We start from the raw sequence: 20187 nt of genomic DNA, 5'->3' as shown, positions 1-20187 counted from the left end.
TTCTTCTCCTTTGGGGCTCTCTCACAGAATGCAAGAGGCTCTGCTCAAGAGAGGTGATCCCATTTGTGTAGTGAGTTGGGTTCACTGTTAAAGAGGCTGTTAGTTCTGATGCCTATAGTGTGTCAGCACCCAATTCATAATGAAGCAGAACATCTGATACCTAAGTGGGAGTCTGGTGTCCAAATAGGACTCTGGAAAACACTTTGTCGTTGTCATTATGAAAAAAAACCCTCAAAACAACTATAGGGTCAAAATGGCATTTTTTTTCTAAATGTTTACCTCAATAGGTCATTCACACTTTTACTGCCCTGAAGGTAGAATAGGGAGCTACTCTATTTTAGAGAGCTGTTTCTAAAGACTCTGGTATCTGCGCATTAAGAGCAGTCCCTTCCTATGAACTTGTGGCATCCCTGCTTCTCCTGGATAATGGGTTGCTGATCCTGATGCTGCTAATATTCAGAAGAAGCCTACCAGGTTCACTTCTGGTGTCTAAATTAACTTACTCAATGTCTGGAAATGAAGACTTGATTTGAATAGAATTCAATCCCTCTCTCATTAAGGTCTTTATTTTTCTTTTGTTTTCTTCCCTGTTATTTAATCAAATTGTAGCTGGAAAATGCGTATTGTCTATCCAGCGTTACACATTGTACACAATTTAATGATTTAAGCAGCCTGTTAAGTGAAAATGACCCTTTTGTCTTCTAAACGTTTTGGGGGGTATTTTAAAATGCTAATCCTAATTAAATAAATGTATCTTTTTATGTTTTCTAATTGCATCCAGACAGCTTCATGCCAGCATGTTGTCTCTGCAATTTGCTCTACCTGACTGAGGTGTTTCGTGAGAGACACACAAGTTGATGATGGGCTCAGTGAGCTTCTCTAGAAGAAGCTATTATTTCCAGTTCTGTTCATGGGACTGAAAGAGGCTGCCTGAAGCCCTTGGGCTTCTGGGAATTTGGCATTAATTTATGAGAAATATGATTTAATTATTGGCAAATACAACCACTCTTGGAATAGAGAAGTAGTTTAATTTTATGCTCAACATTTTTTTGCATTGTTTGGGTTTGCTTTTCATTCATTTGACCCATCCTTTCCAGGATAATTTTACTTTCTATCTTAGTTTCCAATTAAAACCTCACCTGAAGTTTAACACAATTGGTAACAATTAGCCTTCTGAGAGAACTACTTCAGTTCTAGAGCTACACATTGTGTCCCATCTTTGGCTCTTTTGATGTGTTGTATTACATGACGAGTTCCAGGTGTCAGCAGGTCTAACACTTGATTCACGTTAATTATAATTACCTGCAGTGTTTGGACAAACAAAACTGAAACTCTTTTATCTTCAGATGAGAAACTTTTTCCCATCTTTGAAGATAAGTCTGTAGGTTTGCTGTGAAGCTGCCCCCTAGGTGTGGCTTTGTCTGCATAAACAGTCTTGTGCAGTGGTACATTTTAATGCATTTGGAGTTGCCTCAGTCATACCAAGTGTGTACAGATAACAAGCAGAATTTGAATAATGTACTCTCCAGTGAGGAGCCATATAGTCAATCTGGTGACAGCAGTCTTGCTTTTGTCCCGTGTTCTTCTCTAGCAGGGGGTCCCACTGATTGGCATTTTCTGATGTCCAAACCACATCTCTGATTCCTAAGGTGGTACCAGCTCTGCCTAAGTCCATGTGAAGAGCTGCAGTCCTGCTGCCTCCTGTTTGTGCTGTCATTCATGCTTATCTGCTATTTCTGTAGCTCCTGGTTACGCACTTGCTGACTTTGCTTCACATATTCTTGTTTCCATGTAAAATTTGACAAGGCTGCACCTTATCTCTTGTTCCTTTCCCTCCTCTAGAAAGCAATGACAGAAACTGTCACTCATCCTGAATGGGAAAAGCTGCTGTGTTTAAAGCTTTCTATGATTATTTAAAGCTGTTGTTTGGTGGCTTTTGATCATTTGGTAAAAGCCAGCCTTTGAATAAAATGAACATAGAACAAAATTTTGTTTCTTTGGCGAGTTGGGGATGGGAGTGGTGTTTCAGGTCTTAGCTGTCAAGTGTCCCCCCCACTCTGGCCAGTGACCAGCCTAGATGAGACTTTCAAGCAGATTGCACCTGTCAGACAATCTGTTACAAATAGCTCTAGAAGATGCTTAGGAACTGTGGGTGATATTAAGGTAGTAGCCATCATCTTTGGTGTTTGTTGGGGGATTTTTCTGTTTATTTTTTAATGTTAGGAGCTTTTGTTTGTTTGTTTTTGGAAAGGTTATTACATCAAACTTTCCCTGAGGTGAAGATCTACAGAACTGTGTTTTAGGACAGTTTTTGTTGTGTGATAGTGAAATGTAGTGAAAGAGTTCTGAAGAGCAAAAAGCTTAACTTAGTTATTTCTTTATTGGCTCTTCACCTCAAGGCTGCCCCCAGTGACTTCTCCCAGGCTGTATTCACTTCTAGAATTGGCCCAGTCTGGGGGCAGCAACTTGCACTCATTGAACTTCATGAGGTTAATGTGGCAGAAGTTATCTAAAGCCACTAATAATTTACAAAGAAAATGTGTCCTCACCATTTTAGACACTCAGTGATGTTTAATTTGAAGAATCCTTGTCTATTTTGTCATGGAAAGTACTTTTCTCAATACATTCTGGAAGCAGAGAAGAGAAGAAAAAGATGAACATGCAAGATACTGAACGCCATACCTTGGGCCTGTCTACCCAGCACATTCAGGGACAGCAAATGATAAAGATGTTGTGTCTGGCTTCCCAAGAGATCATCAGTCATCTCAGCCTCTCCTTACTTCTCACTAATAGCCAAGGAAAGTTGATCAGACCTCATCTCTGGTGTCCTTGTCCCTGATGTGCCTCCACGTACATCCCTCTGTGTGCTTGGTTGTTTGTTTTGATCTGACTAATGGACAGTGTGTGAAGTTGATTCAGTGATTACTGACATTAGCTTTAGACTCTTTCTTACCTACGCAGCTTCACAGGTGATGCAAGTTACAAAACCTCCTTCAGTTTTTCTTATTAATCATTCTGTTGTCTTGCAGTTGTTATTTATGTGTTTATCCTGTGATAGTTCTTTAATGTGTACAGTCAGATTTATTGGTTGCTTTGCAGACAAGCTAAGGTTTTGAGGAAGTGTTTAGGAATTTGGAGGGGCGGTGCTTAGTTGCTTGATTGCACAACAGCGAGCTGTCATAATCTAGATTTTCATCAGAATGACATCTGATAGATAACATGTCACATAACATGTAGTGATTAGCTGGAAGTAGCTGTTGCAGATCTATTCAATTCCCATTTATTCCCTCATGTGGTTTGTCACTAGAATCTTTTTTTGCATATCTACACAATGATACTGTAGTGGGCTCTCCATTTTTACAAGTGTTACTGCTAGAATTCAGTTTCCCAAATATTCCTATTGTGTATGTCCATGATGCAGAGTTTGTATTTTTATATAGAGGAAAGCCAGACTAGTTCCCAAAGCCTTGCCCTATCACCTCTATCACCTTCCAAAAAACTTGCTTTATTTTGGAAAATCCCAATTCTTTATTTAATCAGTCTCTCTCAAAGATTTTCACCCTCTTCTCAGAAATTGAAATGCTATTTTCTCCTGGCCTTAAGAGATTGTCTTACTCCTCTTTATATTATTACTAGCTTTGTGCTTTAGAGTGGGGGTATTGCATTTGTGGTAACTCTTCTGGAAAAAATCAAGTTGGATGTCATATGTACTGCTAAAGGCAATAGTGATTCTTTCTTACTTGATTTGTTTCTGTCAGAATTTGAAGATCACATCTCTTTTGATCAATGGGATATCTTCATACCCTGTACCTTTCTGGAGAGGTGTTGGGTTTTTTTAAATACAGCGCTAATTTCAATAGTTGTTTCAATATCTTGGGTGGTGGAGGTGATAATTAGGAGACATTTGAGATCAGGTTAGTAACGAGGCAGATAAATTGGCATGAAGTGACAAAGGAGGTTAACTATCTTCTTTGTGTGAGTTTAGTATACTGTGAACAGCTGAGGACCTGACATGGTATTCTGTGCTGGTGCCTCCAAAGTAGTTTTCCAAAGACATTTTTGTCTGGTTTTGATCCACAGGCAAACATGAACAGGCATTGACTTTTTCTGTAATGATAAACTAAATACTGCCAAGAAATATTTATGCCTCAGTATCGAGGCCCAACTATCTGTACAAGCAAATTATCCAAATGATCCTTAGCAAGGATTTTGGCCCATGCCAACCAGCCTTTCCCAACCACTTTTTCCACTGATGAGGAATTACCATGGTCCAAGAACTGTTCCCAACAGGCAAGTTGAGCTTTGTTTTAAAGCCTGAGTGCAGAGGCCATCTGATCTCAGAGAGCTTTTCTGAGTGTGTTTAAACATAGTGTGTAGACTGTAGCTGTTAAGAGCTAGAGGAATTTCTGCCTTTGTGCTAAATCCCATGGTCAGGAAAGTACAAGGTTTACTCCTGCCTGAAGAAAGCTGTTGATCATTTGTTCCCTATCAGCTTTAAAATGCTACTGGTTTGATGTGCGTGTGTGGAAATAAAGTGTAAGATAACACAACAGCCCTTCCACTTGCAGGGCAGCTGTAGATACAGGATCTTGGTACAGCCACAGCTATTGTGAACATTCATGTCTTGAAGTGAAGCTGGCATGATGCTGCTGTGAGACAGTATTTTTCTGCTTTCTTTATGAAGATTCAAAATCCGTCAGTTACTTTACAGCATGTTTTTATAGCTGATTTTGCAATGTAGTAGTCATTATCACCATTTTTAATCTCTTGACCCTTCACATCTTGGATTGCTTCTTGATGTGACGTTGCAAAGGAGTTGAACATAATGTTTGTAAAATGCTTTGAAGATGAAAAGCTCCACAGTAGGTTTTTATTATTACCAGAGGCAAAGTGCAGGAGTGGCTTAATATTGGACTGTTTATTTCCCAAGAGATGGCTTTGTTTTGAAAAGTGCACATTCTCAATTGAGTTTTAGACAAAATTATCTTACTTCAATCCTGAATATAAATAAATTAACAATTTTATGGTTAGATTATTTGTTTATGATATTTGTAGAAGAGTAGAGCATTTATGATACTACATATGGCTCTATTCTTAGCTTATATTTAATGAAGCTATTTTAATATAATGTAATTTGGCTTCTACTATCCAAAGGCGTGTTGAATCCTGACATCCTTATATATCTAGAAGTTGCATTATTCTTACAACTATGTGGCATATAAATCTATTTATTTGAGAAATATATATATATTGAGATACATATTGCTCTTCAAAGATCAAGTAAGTTCAGTATGTGAACAAAGAAAAGTGGTGTGCATTCAGAAATGGTGATGTTTTATTAGAGTTTGATTTGCAGGCAGTTTTTCACACATTCGGCCTACCACATATTAAACACCTGCCTTTTTTTTTAAATAGTGCTTTAGCTATTTCTTGAATCATTTTTATTTCCAGCCTCTAAGTGCATCATAAACTGATAGGTGATTGTACAGAGATAAATAAGAAGAAAAGTGAGCTGTTTAACAGTTCCCAAGCTGCTGTGGTTTCTGTGTGTGGTAGAGGAGGAGGCAGGGAGCTGCAGCATTCGAATGGAAGTTCAGCTTGCTCAAACAGGGACTGCTCCAGGGACAGCGATGTCCTGTCATGGTTCCCTGTCTCCCCTGCCCTTGCAGCAGGTCGCTGCTCCCACCCAGCAGCCTTGTTTTGACAGAGCTGTTCTGTGGTGTCAGCACAGGGCACCTCGGGGCTTTCTGAGGCAGCTCTTGTCAGCAGAGGAGTCTCTGGGCTGTGGCCAGCCACCGCATCCCTGCGCCCTTGAGCGGGATCCTCGCTCCCTGCAGCTGCAAAAGCTTTGGGCTCCTGCCTGGCACTTGCAGAAATCATTGTGGAATTTGCTGATTCTGCCAGACACAACCTAAACACTTGTTCCCAAGTGCTGCGTCCCATCAGGACAGCTGTTGGTTATGAAAAACATGCAGTGGGTTTTGTCTGTAATAATACAGCTTTGTTGGAGTATTGCAAGCTTACAATAATCTGGGCAATACTGTGGAGCAGTAGCCCCTTGCTCAGCCTACAGAAAGCTTTATTCCCCCGTGCTTCAGTTAAAATGTTCATTTATTGTTGTCATTAATGTCGGAGATGGGGAGGGAGAGAGGCTAAATTTTCCCTCCATACTGTCAGTAAGGATTAACTGCAAATGCTGGGCAGTGCTTTCAAAATATTCTGACCTATTTACACAACAAAACTGATCAGAACAAAATAAACAGTTCTGGTCAGTTGTTGAATGCTGTATTGTGGCAGCTATATTTGGCAGTGAATTTTCTCATAATTTTTCCAATGTAGACAAAAACCAGAATGCTATAGAAATTTTAAGCATTACAAGCAGATAATGCCCATACTGAATAGCTTGTTTCTCCTGTTGGCTTTGGGGGAAAGGGGACAATTTGGCTGTAATTCAGTTGGAACAAATTCTTATGAAGCAACTGACAAAAAAGCTTATGAGTAGATTTATCATTCTGCCATGTGAGGTAATAAACAGTTGCATCATTTCCAGCAAGCTGTAATATATACCTGCAAGATGGTGGATCTCTCTCCAAGGTATAACCTCTGCAAAGAAGCATTAAATAGAGGATTGTGACAGACTCTAAAAATTGTTGGTTTCCTGCTTGGATTTTATTTTTCTATTTTGTAACAGCTGCAGTGGATACTTAGAGTTACCTCCTCATTTTTATGTGGCATCCCCTAAAGAATGAATTGAGAGACATTTTTCATTTTAGCTATTTGGACAACTGTTCTATATTTCCTGGGTCACAGATTCTTTGTAGTTTGGAGGATAAAATTGCCTGACACTCAAGATAAGAAATACCTCTTTCTATCTTGGACTCAGTTTCTGAGAATACTAAAATGAAGCTTTTTTTAAATTTCTCCTTTTTTTTTCCCACACTTCCTTGTAGTGATAGTCCCAATGCTATCCATGAGGTGGAAAAGTGGTTACCACGGCTGCACTCGGTTGTCATAGGACCTGGCTTAGGTAGAGATGAAGTTCTGCTTGAGAATGCTAAGGTAATGTGCATCCTGATATTTTATCCTATGTTTTTATGTTGAATTGTATTAACCATTTCTATATTTTACGTCATTACACAAATCTTCTTGTTGTGGTTGCTAAATATCAAATATAGTAAAATATTGTTGACTGAGAATTACAGTTCCTATCCATGGTCTTCGTTGTTAAACTGTAACGTTCAGTCTGAATTTTAGGCACCTGTATGGTTGTTCTGATTTGCTTTTGTTTAGCTTGTGAAAGTCACTAATTAAGAAATAGATGTTGGCATATCTAGATAAAAGGCTCTGTGTTTTCCTAGGTGCAAGGCACCAGCACAGTAAGTACATAAATATGGATTTGAGTTCCTAAGTTTTGACAGCTCATATCAGATGCACCAAAGAACAGGGACTGTGTCCTCTTGCAATAAGAAATACTCTTAATTATAAAATGTTGCAGATTTCTACTTTGGATAAAGAAATAATCCTATTTTCTGTCAAGCCTTAGTGGAGAGCTGAAACAGGAGATTAGATAGTTTTTTACTTTAAATAATATGTACTTAGACCATCTTCCTAATGATGTTTTGTATTACTGTCAACACATCTTTGTGTGTTTGAAGTGCATCTTTCAGTCTAATGTCAATCTAATTTTGTACAACCTAATTTTTTTTCCTGAGCAGTACTGCTGAATTAATCAGTGGCACTAACAACTGGAATTAATATAATTTACAGAAATGTTGACAGTTACACAGTGAAATCATGAAACAGCAGGCAAGAGACTGGAGACCACACTATCCAGGTGTTTAGAATACATGGAGAACTATGAATGGTGGTTTTGCTAGGATTTTGTTTGAGGAATTTGCTGTTAGAGTTTCTTGCTTCTCTAATTTTATTGCAAGGAAAATGTATATATTGTGATACAGAGGTGCAAAACTAATAAAGATTAGAAAATAAAATAAATTTATTACAACTGATGAAATCAAATTGTATTTGAGTGAAAAATTTTAACAGATATTATTTTTTTGAAAACATTTTTTTCAGAATTTTTTTTTACAGAAAAACTCTTTGAGACAATACTTATTTTTTTTAGCCAAGAAAAAAAATCGTTTGATGGGTTTTTTTTCTTAAAGGCAAACAACTTTAAACAAAAGAAAATAAGAATTATTTGAAAATATCTAAGATAAGCTTCTTTTATGTCAGATTCTGGCCAGGGTTTATGTGCTTATGTGTACTACAGAAGTATCTGGAAGATTTCTTCATTGGATTTTTTTCCTCATTACTAAAAATAATATTGCTTTCTTAGTGAATTACAAGCATACTTTTACTTCAGTCTGGCTGTCCTGTGTAAGCCAGCTTAGCGTTAAAGAAACAAACCCAGCCAATAAAGAACAAGGCATTTGGAAGTTACTTCATGTTAAAATCTCAGGGCACATTCATATGAGCTGTGGATCTGGCCTTATTAATTTCAAGTCATATTAAAGCTCAAGCTCTTTGTTTTATAGTTGTGTAAGTGATCATTAGTTACCCAGTGTTGAGGTTTTTAACATGCCATTGTGACAGGTGAACCCTGGCTGCCTGTCTGAGGAAGAGCGGTGCTTCTCTGTGCTGAGGGAAAGCTGAGTCTCCCTCCTGCTTCAACAGCAAATTTTAAGTGTCAAGAAAAAATCCAAGAGATGATAGCATTGCTATTTTAAACTTTTATAGGAGGCTGGCTGGTATAAAGTTTTCTGGTTTCCCTTTAAGCTAACTGTGGCATGTGTTGTATGAACACAGAGCTGGGAGGTAGGTGAGTGTCTACTCTCTGGTCAGGGTTTTGTTTCAGAGTGGTAGTGATGGTGATGTAGATCTTACCCTCTGCCTCCTTCTGTCCCATTAAGGTGCTGAGGCATTGTGTTCTGGCGTCTCTCTAAAGCTGTTTTTATGTCAGTTCTTGTCACTATTGTGCCAGCACATTTCCAATTAATGCGCTTCTCCAAAGAGTCATGTGTTTGGGCTGCTTCTGTCTTCTGAGCATTGAGAAATTAAGAAATTAATTACTAGTGCTGTAACCTTCAATTTCTGGTATATGGCCAAGAGACAGTGTTTTGTTGTGGAATAGCTTGAGTGTTTGTTGACCAGATGGTGCATCATCTCCACATCAAAGAATACTTTGCTTCCTCAGCATCTTTACTATGTCACCTGCCTTGTTTCTTCTTAACGCCTGCACTGCTCACTGTGGCATTTGAGCTCCTTTCAACAGTCTGATTTTAAAAAAAGCACCTTGTGATCAGTTTCCTTTGATTTGATTTTTTTTTCCTTGAGCACCTTGATAGTCTTTGAATACATATTTACTGGCTTCCTGCAATTTTGTGGGTTTGGCTGTAATTCCATGTACAAGTCCTGTTACAAGAAGCTGCTCTGCAAGTTGTATCTTCCTTCTATAAGCCACTTTTGTGAGTCTGTGCCAGAACCCTCACATGCTGTTACTCAGTTGCCTGGAGCTGATGCTCTGTCAGAGCTTTCTAGCCATGGGTTTGTGAGACCAGGAGCTGCAGCTTCAGAAAATTCTCCTAAAGAAAGCATTTGTTGTGTCCTAATAGCAGTACACCTCAGTCCCTTGCAGATGTGGCAATTCTAGTCTCAGCCTGGTTAGACCTTCCAGTTCCAAAACAAATAAGCAATCCAAACAGCTTCTCGTCAAGAAAAAAGAGCAAAATCACATTTCTGCTCCATTGCTCAGTTCTTGAGTGTGCAGATTGAAGCATTTTTGCTTCACATACTACTTCAAACTTATGATATGCTGTTACCACATCTGGTGTGAAAATTTGCCATTATGTCAGCTTTCTTGTCGGGAACATCAGGCCATCTGTTTTTTCCTCTCAGTGTCCATGGTTGATTCTGGCCAGAGGTGCCAGTATGTTATGTCACCTAGTTCAGCTCAGTTGGAGTGCTGCTGCTGCTGGTTTAGCCGCTATGTGGGAGCGAGGCCAACATCCCTATAACTGTCCTCTGCTTAGAAGCAGCATATTTCCAAAGCTTTTGGATATTCTCCTTTATTTGACACAGCAGCAGCGTTATGTCCCTGTTGTATCTAACAATCACAGTTTACTTCGTTCAGCTGTTGCATGTATGTTTGCACTTCTGGCTTCACTCTGATCTGGCTTTCCTTCTAGGAGACGCTTGGAAGCAGAGAAATTTCTGCCTGTACCATCAAGAGAGAGCTGTTTCTTGGGTGTGTGAGATCTGCTGCAGGGTGATGAGTGCAGCTTCTGAGAAGACTTAGTTAAAAATACGGTGCTCCTTGCATAGCCTCCTGGGAGATCAGGAGATGCTGCCTAATGCTCCAGGATGTTCTGATTCTGCTGCCACCTAGCAGTTAGGCAGTTACAGGCTGAGCTATGTCCTTCATCACTTTCCATCCTCTTGTCATCTCCTTTCCCCTATTCCTTCTGTCTTTGAGAAGGGCTGATTGAGGATTGCTGGTGGAATAGCACTTACTGTAGGGATCACATAGATAAGCATTCATCATTATGAAGAGCCCTCTCCTTAACTGAACTCTTCGATGTTGGAATCTTCCTTGCTTGTCACTGGATTCCTTTCCTCTCTCCTTGAAGTGGCAGTACCAAGTCCTGGACTCTGGTCTTCCAGATTTCCTGTGTCTTCCTTGAAGTCAGAATGCTGTTTTCAGCAGAGAGTGCTTGCTTTCCTCCTGTAGGAGAGAAGTAATGATTAATGGCAAGAACAGCTCTGTGTCATTCAGATTACATGATAAAATTGACTGGGTTTTCAAACCATATGCTTGTTCCTTTTGCTCAATTCTCAGTCTGTGTTTTAGCTTCCAGAGCATGTCAGGAATACCAGCCTGGGTTTTCTTTTGGCTGAGGCCCTGCCTAGCTGCCACTTGTGCCTACTGCTGTTGCTGTTTTTCTTCCCTCAGCACCCTTGCCCTGCAGTGCTTCCCTAAGCCAGTCATTTGCCCTTAAAGATCTCTGCTATCTCTTGGGATATAAATTTCAGAATCTCATTTTCCACCCTGTGTGACATCATCTTAAGGTTGTGTTAAGATGTCTTGGCTGTGGTTAACATTTACGTGGTGAGAGAGATTAGGGCCCTTGTCACAGATCATTTCCATCAGGTGTGCCCAGAGAGAACCCATTTGAAGTTTTCAGATGGGTGAATTCTCAGTTCCACCTTGACTGAGGCATCAGCCTTCCTGTATTTGATTAGCTGGATTATTTTTCCCCTTTCAAGCCTCATGCATTCAAGATTTAGGCAAACACTTCACAGCCCTATAAGCTGTGAGAATGGGACCAGGTGCTTCACTACACTATCTGCATTAGTTTTTTGCAAGATCAAGAGCACTGCAGAATACAGGGCCACCTGTTGTTAACATACAAGTTTGTTAGAGTTGAATCTGTCACTGTGAGCCTTGAAAAGGATTTTCCTCTTGATATCCAAATGGCCCTCTCAGTTCTATTTGTACCACAGGTGTAAGACACCTGAGAAGCATCCCAGGTGAATGTTGCAGGTGACAGATTAGTATTGCCTGTGGTACCTACCACCATGTACAAATATGAGCTAACAGAATGTATCATTGTTTGGAGCCATTGCTCATGGCAACGCAAATTCAGAGCAGAATTAGTCGCTGGAAACTTCATTCTTTAGTGTGTGTCATGTGCATTTGCCTCCTCCCTGTTTATATCCTTTTGGAGGTTCTTGCTGTGGGGATTCAGCAGCTCATAAGGAACTAAAGGATCAGCAAGGATATGGCTCTTTCTCTTCTCAGCCCTCAGCCAGTAGGTGAGGTAGCTGCAGTCTTGTGTTTGGGATACTGCAAGGGCAAACCCAGTGGGATGTATGTGCCCTCTCTGTGAGAATGTGTATGCTGTCAGCCTTCACCCAAGGCCCAGCATTGATGCACATATCACAAACAGAATCCAGTGAAAAACTGACCTCTAGCCAGGCAAGCCTCATTGCTTTCGAAAGTCCTGATGAGACTGAGAATTTGTGCATGTCATCACCTAAGGTGGGGCAGTTGCTGGGTTAAGATTCAGGTGTTTGTGGTGTTGTTACTGGTGTGGCTAAAGCTTGGGAGCACCAGCTCAAGGCAGAGATACCCTCTTGGTTATGCCAACAAACTACTGCTGCTTGTGCTAAAAACTATTAGTATTCTGTGGCTTCCTCACAGATGTCTTGATTAGAAAAATAGTGTTTGAATATATGCTAACTGTACCTTAAATACAGGTTTATGTAGCTTGCAAACAGAGTTTATTTCTAATATATGTAATGGAGCTTGATGAAAGTCATTCACAGTGAAGTGGGGTATTTATTTGCTTTCTGCTTGTAGGCTTATACTGTTTAGCTTGATTTTGATACTCAAAAGTATTTGTAAGCTGAACACTGGTATTGGGTATCTCTTCAACTCTTTCTGAGCTCATTCAGCTAGAAACCCTAAAAAGAAATCGGCAGTGATAAATTCAGTTCATTAAGTTGATTTTAAACATGACAAGTTCATTTAAAGTTTATGTTTATTTAAGACAAAGTGCCAACAGCTGACCATGAATATCTTAAGCCAAATCTAGTTAACATAATCAGCTATAAATTGGAAACCTTGTAGAGTTTTCATTGTGAGCGCAAACATTCAGTGAATGAGAGCATGAGAAAAAATTACTGCTTTTATTTATTCAGATGCATATATTTATACTTTGGATTGCAATAAAAATGATTAATACTTAAAAGTGGATATCTGTGTTTGGGGTTGAAATGTATGTGTAAATGTAGCTTCTCAGATGGTCTCTGGTTGACTATGATTTTGGGGGAGCATAGACAAAAAGGAGTGCTCTGTATTTTTTCATAATTAGGACAGTATTTCAGAAGCCTTTTCTTTTTCTTATTGTGTTCAGGCATTTCTTTGGTTTGTGTCACTTCTTTAGTAATTCAGCATGTGATTGAAGCTGATATTAAGAAGCTGTTAGTTGAAGTTTTTCTCCATGCTTAAGGCAAGTGATCTAATTTGAATTCAAAGAAGGAATCTACAAACGAATTTTTTTTTTTAATGTAGAATAGAACAGTTTTGATTAGCTGCTATCTATGGTGTCTTCAGCTTTGTTAATTGTAACAGCTTCTAACATCTCCCAAAGCACTTAATGAGCCTGATGGTGCAGGGGGATACTCTTTAGAGTCCTTACCACACTCTGGCTGGCTAGAGTAAAATATTTTGCTGTGCATCTGAAAATCTGCTTTGGAAAACAGGGCTTAACATGTGGTACTACAGTTAAAAGACAAAAGACTGGCATAAATTGAATGGAGCATAAGCCACAAGATGAAGAACCTGTCTGTTCCAGAGGAGGGATATTCATCTCTATTATGTGACTCTTCATTCACAAGTGATGGTCATTCCTTGCATGAGGTTTGAGGGCTGAGGGGAGCAATTAATGAATTAGTGATAGGTATATATATAGAAATACATAAAATAAAACTCAAGCAATTAAGCTAGTTAAATGTGATGTGTATATATATATCTTGTCCACAAAGAGAGATTTTCATTGTCTTTGCTGAGTTTTGAAAGGAGGATGAGTCTTTGGGTCAGTTTGTAGGAGTTAATAAAAGCACATTTAAGAGACAAGTAACTGCACATTTTAACAAGTGAGTCAATAAAAAGCCTAAAAATTTTGTTTTGAAATTTCTGAAAACATGGCTTTAATGGGAAGAACCTCAAACAGCAGAACTCCATTCTTAATGTTTTTCAAACTTGCATCTAATAGAGTATATTAAGGGAAGCTTCTCCCCCGTACCAGTTATGACTTGAGCACAGCCTGTGCCTGGGATATTTGCCTACTTCTAGCTGTGCAAGTTTACAAATTCCTGCTTGCCAAGACCATTTGCCAGGCATCTCCACCAGAGAGCTGCATCCTGACCTCTACTGCAGCTGAGTCCCTGCTAACTCTGCATTTATCCAGACTTGAAGCAAGCACGGCAGAAATGCTTCCTAGGGCTTTCAGTGCCTATTTGTAGGAATTGATTTGCAGCATGTCGGGGTGGAACTTATTTGTTCCTCCCAGTCACCTTGGGGAGGAGGATGTGTGGAAATGCTTTGAGCTGCAGCATTTACGGGAAATTTTGGCTCTTTTTTCTTTTATCTCTCTGTTTCAGACAAATCATGGATTCAGGATTGCTGGATGAGAGCAGCATCAATGCAGAAAATATAAACAATTGTAGGTGGCATTTCAACAGCAGTTTCTGATCCTAGCTTTCAGAAGAGAGTTCTTTGTAAAAGGGACTGCCACTCCCAGTGCAAGGTTATGCACATTTGCATGTCTTTACCAAACTGGTGTGTGATTACATTCTCAGCATTTGCAGGTTGCTTCCTAAAGTGTTTGGATGTCATTTTGGTCAATACTGTCCATTATTATGGCATGTTAAGGCTTGAATTTCTTTCCAAGAAAATGAGTAGGACTTTTCCCAGGAGTGGGTCAAGACATGACTTTTGAAGGGACTAAAGAAATGCAGTGGTTTTTGCTGATGTCAAGTAAAGCAATCTTTCCTTTGCTAGGTAGAAAAATGGCAGTGTGAAAATTAATTACTGTTGTGGGATAGATGTTGCTTTATATATTCTGCTAATCTGGTTTTCTGTTCATTTTATTAAAATTCAATCTTACAATTAAATGACTGACTATAATTTCCTGATTTTTCCCTTTGTAAACACCAAATGCTAAAGTTTTGTATGGCTGAAGTAGATCATGATGAAGAACATAAGTACTGATAAAACTACTAATATATTAAAAGTCACTATGGGCATTCTTCTGCTAATCCACATCTAATTAAAAAAGCTGAAAAGTATATCTCAGGTGTGGCAAATCTACATAATTGTCTTTTCTGTGGAGAACCAGCTGTTATGCTGGTGTTTATGGGTAGCATAAATAGGATGGGTGTTATTGCTGGCTCGTGGACTTGGGCAGAGAAGTCCAGACTTCAGAGTTTCTTTCCAAGAGGCTGTGGGTACCCACTGAGAGAGCACCACCAGTTCTCTGCCCCTGGGCCCTCAGGGTGGCTGCTCTGTGAAGACTTCCATGGCTGATAAGGAATCCTGATTAGGAGCTCCATAGCAATTTATTCCTCTCTCACATGTTCCCCACTATTCTGCACGTGGCTGTTTCTTACAACCAGTGGCTCATGTCAGCCCCATTCCCTTTTCCATGATACGTGTGGAAATGTGCAGGAGTCCTGGATGTCCATGTTAGTACAGTGCAGGTGAATCTTGTGTTTCACAGCACAGCTGCAGGCTCTCAAATGGTTAAATCGTATGATGCTTTTCTCCACTGCTGTGTCCTCTCTCAGCAGTATCCTGTCCATTTGTTCCTTCAGGCTTCTCCTTCCTGCAGTCCTTTCCAGACTGAAAAATTTTGTATTTGTGTGTGTGTTGTACAGGTGTTAGTGTGTTGGAGGTTTGTGTTTTAGGCTTTTTGGGGGGAAGTGTGGTGATGAGTGTGTTTTGATTTTTGTTTTGGTGGATTTGTTTTTTTCTGTGTTTCAGCTTTGTCTTTTGGGTTTCTTTTCAAGATTGGAATGTGGGGTTGGGAATCTGTTTTAAAATTCCCGTGTGAAAGTTGAGACAGAAAACAGATTTCTCCTACAATGAATGCATTGCATTTAAGGGAATAATTTCCATTATAATAAAAAAATAATTATAACACATTAATTTTTCATCCTTACTTTGTAAATTTTTGTAATTACAGTGAGGAGTTACCTCTCTCTGATAGACCAGTAGTTTCTACTGTGACACAAATTCTTTTTCAGTTCTTATTGAGTAGGTTGCTTGCGTAGAAGTCCTGAATAACGAGTCAAAGAAAAAGTTTTTTTCAGGAAATCGTGTATTTTAAGAGTAGAGTAGGAGTAGATTCAGGTTAATTTTACCCTCTCTGGCTTTCTTCCTCTCAACCACTGCCACCAAAAACTGCAATGACTGAAATACTATTTTGGGCAATTCTAAATATCAAGTATTTGGTGCTGCTAACAAATGATAATAACTGTGAGAGATTTTGTGCCATAGAGCATATTCATGGGATGTGTGAATCCCAGGTAATTTCCTCTTTGGCTTAATGAGGATAGAACCTTCAGATTTGGTTTTGTTATTAGGTGAGGAAACTCCTGTTACAGACTTGTTCTAGCACAAGTACTGCAGTCTTGCAATGCAGTTAATCATCACTGATTTTAGTAAGAGGGGATTGACACTTTTCTTTTTCTCAAGCAAATGTTGAATCACTGTTTCAGAGGACTACCAGTATTGAGCCAGCTGGTACAAATAAGAATACCTCTAGCAAGAGATTGCCCAAACCCCATTATTAAGACTCTCAATATGAAAGGTAAGAGACTGAATTTTGGCCCTGGCTATGAATTGCAGAGGAAGGATCCAAATTTCAGTCTTCGATACCTTAGCTACACAGTCACAGTGTGGCTGTAGGTCATGAGGTTGGGTGACAACCGTGTGTCATCCTCTTCTTCTCATCATTGTCCTCCCTGCCTTGTGACTCGTGCCAAGGTTGCCTTGTGAGTCCAGTGCTTCAGTTTTGGATGTCCTTGGGGGCTTAGGAATAAACTGAAGGAAGGGCTTCTGCCTTGCTCCAAGCTGAAGCACCACTGGTGTAGTATAATATATTCTGTGCACAGAAAGTTTGTCCATTGGGATATCCTGGAGCTAGAATCTTCAAAGTCTTAATATTCAAAATGCTGTTTGAAGGGAAGGGGTGATGTCTTGGGCTTATCATTGATATCTGCATGTTCACTTGCTGTTCACTTGTCATTGGTGGTTTGATTTCAGCTTTTGTCTTAGTGACATTTCTTAATATTTTTAATTGTCAATGTTCTCTTCTAAATTCTTTCCCATAGAAATAATTATTACATTGGATAAAACAGAACAGATGGTTTCTGCTCATACATAGAATTCTATTAAGAACTGTTAAATAGGGTTGGGTGTGAAAGCAGAGTTATTCTGAGCTGTATTAATTGGCCAATTAACAGTGGAGGTTCTTCTGTATCTACAGGTACTAACCAAGAAAGTCCATGCCAAATACCAAGGTAGAAATACAGCTGAAAATTGATTTTTTGCTTCCAAAAACTAAGTACTCTGCATAGGGGATGTTGCCATTACTGCCATAAACTCCTCTTAATGCAAATATTTAAGGTTGTTTTTTTTTTTTAAATATGGTATTGCAGAAATAGTGCTTAAAAGTGGGCTTCATCTCACCTAATTCTTGATGTCTAAAAATATATCAGTGGCGTGTCTGTGCACCTGCTGTGATAGCTGAGGAGACACAGGTATGTCTGTTGGCTATTCATCCCACCCTAAATGGGACGTCTGACTTGCAGGGGGTGAAGTGCTCTCCACAATCAGTAAGGAACAGGGATTTCCATGAATATTGTGTTCTTCAAACTTGTGGCTGTCTTAGGAAGTATTCCATGGCCTTTGCTGGTTTTTTTACAATTTCAAAATCACCCCTTCCTTCCCCAGAACTTCCTCTCTGAGGTTCCTTGTCTATCTCCAAGCATTTCTGTCTGGGTTTAAGGAAGGAAGAAGAAGGAAAAATGATTGGGATAGGAGCTTTGTTTGGTTTTTTGGTTTTTTATTGTTTGACTTTTTTTAATCAAAAATTAGCTTTCTAAATAAGACATCCCTTATGTCTCATACTTACAAACAAGTATCCCCTGATTATTTGTTTTATAAAGAGAGGAAGAACAAGCAAAGATCATTCAGTATGTTAAGATTAGAAACTGATACCTCAGATACTTGGTACACAATAAAAGTTGCTCAGTAGGTTTTATAGCAAGGTGAAATTTCTCTTTAGAGTGGAGGTCAGATGTTTCAGGATTGTTGAGGATGTGCTTGAGAGATAGGAGCTCAAAACATGGTTAGGAAAAAAAATGCCTTATTTCTCTGAAGTGTACCAGTGATCTGGCCTTCTAGATGCTGTTTAGCTGTAGATACACTGTCATGCTTTGTAACTTCCACTTTTTTTAATCTTACACATACATTCTTTTGGTGTATGTACCATGGATCCTTCAGGATGCTTATTTAGGAGAGAGCGAGAGATTCCGGTAGCCAAGATGCGAATTATGAGGAAATATGAAAAGGGGCCAATGACAGCAACTGCCAAACTTCAGCTGTTTTGGGAACAAAACTTTGGCAAAATTCCTTCCCTAGATTGCTTATAATGCATTTAAGAGAATAGTTCAGAAGGATAAGGACTCCTGAGATCTAGTGTCTTCCTTCAGACTGCCTTACTGGCTTTGTTGGGAAAATCTTTTTTAGTTCCAGAAAATGAAGTGTCATGAAAGCCTGAACTTGACATACTAGAATAAACTGGTGATTCATATTAGTGGGAAGTGGAGCACTAATCATTTTAAGTGTACTGAAGGAGTTTGGTGAAGCTGCTAATGTACAAAGATATTCTAATTATTAACCAGTTAGAAAACCAGGTTGTAGTGAAAGATATTTGACCTTCAAAGATTGGGGGAGGATGATCTTGCTGAGGTCTGGGTCTCAGTGCCCTATGATATCTAATCAGAAGAGCTTAGTATAGTTCAAAAATAATTGGGCTGTTGGATCTAAAGCTTTCATTTATACAAGGAAAAAACAAACACCAAAGCACAAAATCTGGTTGCTAGATCCACAGCCTTGTTTTATTGTTACAAAGTGAGCCGAGTTAAATGTAATTGTTAATGAACTTAACACAGCAGGGGCAAAGCAGTGCAGCTTCTGTGAAGGAAATTTGAGTTGTGCACATCTGTGCAGATTAACATGAATGAATTAAGAAATTACTCTCATACATTTCTTAAAAGCTTTGATAGTAAGGCACTCTGGTTTTCTGAATGCCACGATTAATTCTAGGTGTGTTTTAAGACTCCATCCTCACACAGCTGTGAAGTATACTTACTAATAAATCTGAATAATTTAGCAATAGCTGAACAGTATGAGTTGTGTAAAACTTGTGATTGGTTCAAAACTATTCAAGTAGCTGAGTATAAGAGAAGACTGTGGTGTTCCCTAGGGATCTCAAAGGAGGTGGGCACCTAGCAGTCTGACACACAGCCCAAGTTGTGCAAGTCTATGTAGCAAAGGTTTCTGTTCTCTAGTAGCTTCTACTGTAGCCACAGCTGTGTGTTGAGACAAGTCCTCAGGCTTGGAGCAGTGGGTAGTATCGTCCTTCCAAACTGCAAACAGTGCCCAACAAAGAATATGGAAGGGAAGTATTTTCCACTAGTATTGGAAAAATCAGAGTCAGGTAGTAATGTTTGTGAAGATATGTATATGTCATATGTAATAATTTACAGGGAGCAAGGTGGGTAGTGTTTATTTTACCACTTTTACAAAAAAGAGAGATGTTCAATACCCAGAACATTAATTAAAAATTGCTTCCTCATTCCTTACATCATGCCTTGCAAACCTGTGAAGCTCAGTGCCATATGATAGCTAATCTGAAGAGCTTAATAACATCCATAAGTAATTAAACTTTTGGATGGATACCATGCTCTGTTATCTTATGCAGGAAAAAGAGAAACCCTCTAGCTTCAAAGATGAGTTGGTAATAACCAACACTGAAAAAAACTTCACTGCTCATTAAAAAACTGGAGGATCAGTCATTGCCACTGCTGGGTTAGGAGAGAGAACAAGGGCAGACAGTCTGCTCAAAGATACTGCTGGCTGAAAAAGAACACTTTTACAAATGGTCTGTTGTCAGGGCCACCTTGGTTTTGCTTTCCAAGCATAAAACCTCCAGAACCACGGATGAAATGACATCATACATACTGCTTGTCTCTGATGTTTGTTTGTACATAAACTAATACTGCTGTGGGGCTGTCAGCAGCAAAGCAACTGAACTCAGTATTATAGTTATTGGTAGATTTCCATCAAGGCAGTACTCACTGGGATTTTTCTGGGTTTTTTTAAATTGAAGATGTATGTTTATTATGTGTGATGTGTGTTGGCATTACATGCCTCCTACAGCAGGCAGAGTGGGTGAGATTGCTTGTTTGTTTGCTTGTTGTGGTGGGTTGACCCTGGCGGAATGCCAGGTGCCCATCAAAGCCCTGCCTTCAGCTGCACAGGGGGAGAGAAAATACAACAAAAGACTCGTGGGTTAAGAGAAGGACAGGAGAGATCATTCACCAGTTACTGTT

The 20187-nt window shown here is 39.3% G+C and overlaps 1 protein-coding gene across 5 annotated transcripts in view; it reads left to right on the top strand.

Moving 5' to 3' along the window:
- NAXD (NAD(P)HX dehydratase) overlaps positions 1-20187 on the top strand; it is a 48630-nt gene that overhangs the window by 15393 nt on the left and 13050 nt on the right. For all 5 annotated transcript variants that reach the window (XR_010742992.1, XM_066313819.1, XM_066313817.1 and 2 more), the window contains one exon: positions 6951-7059. Coding sequence is in view for 4 of the 5 variants with exons in the window: in XM_066313819.1 (XP_066169916.1) it covers positions 6951-7059 (109 nt within the window). In the remaining variant the exon portion in view is untranslated. The remainder of the gene's footprint in view (positions 1-6950; positions 7060-20187) is intronic.

This window comes from Sylvia atricapilla, chromosome 2, assembly GCF_009819655.1.
Source record: "Sylvia atricapilla isolate bSylAtr1 chromosome 2, bSylAtr1.pri, whole genome shotgun sequence".
Lineage (NCBI taxonomy): Eukaryota > Metazoa > Chordata > Aves > Passeriformes > Sylviidae > Sylvia > Sylvia atricapilla.
This window is presented reverse-complemented; position numbering and strand designations above follow the sequence as displayed.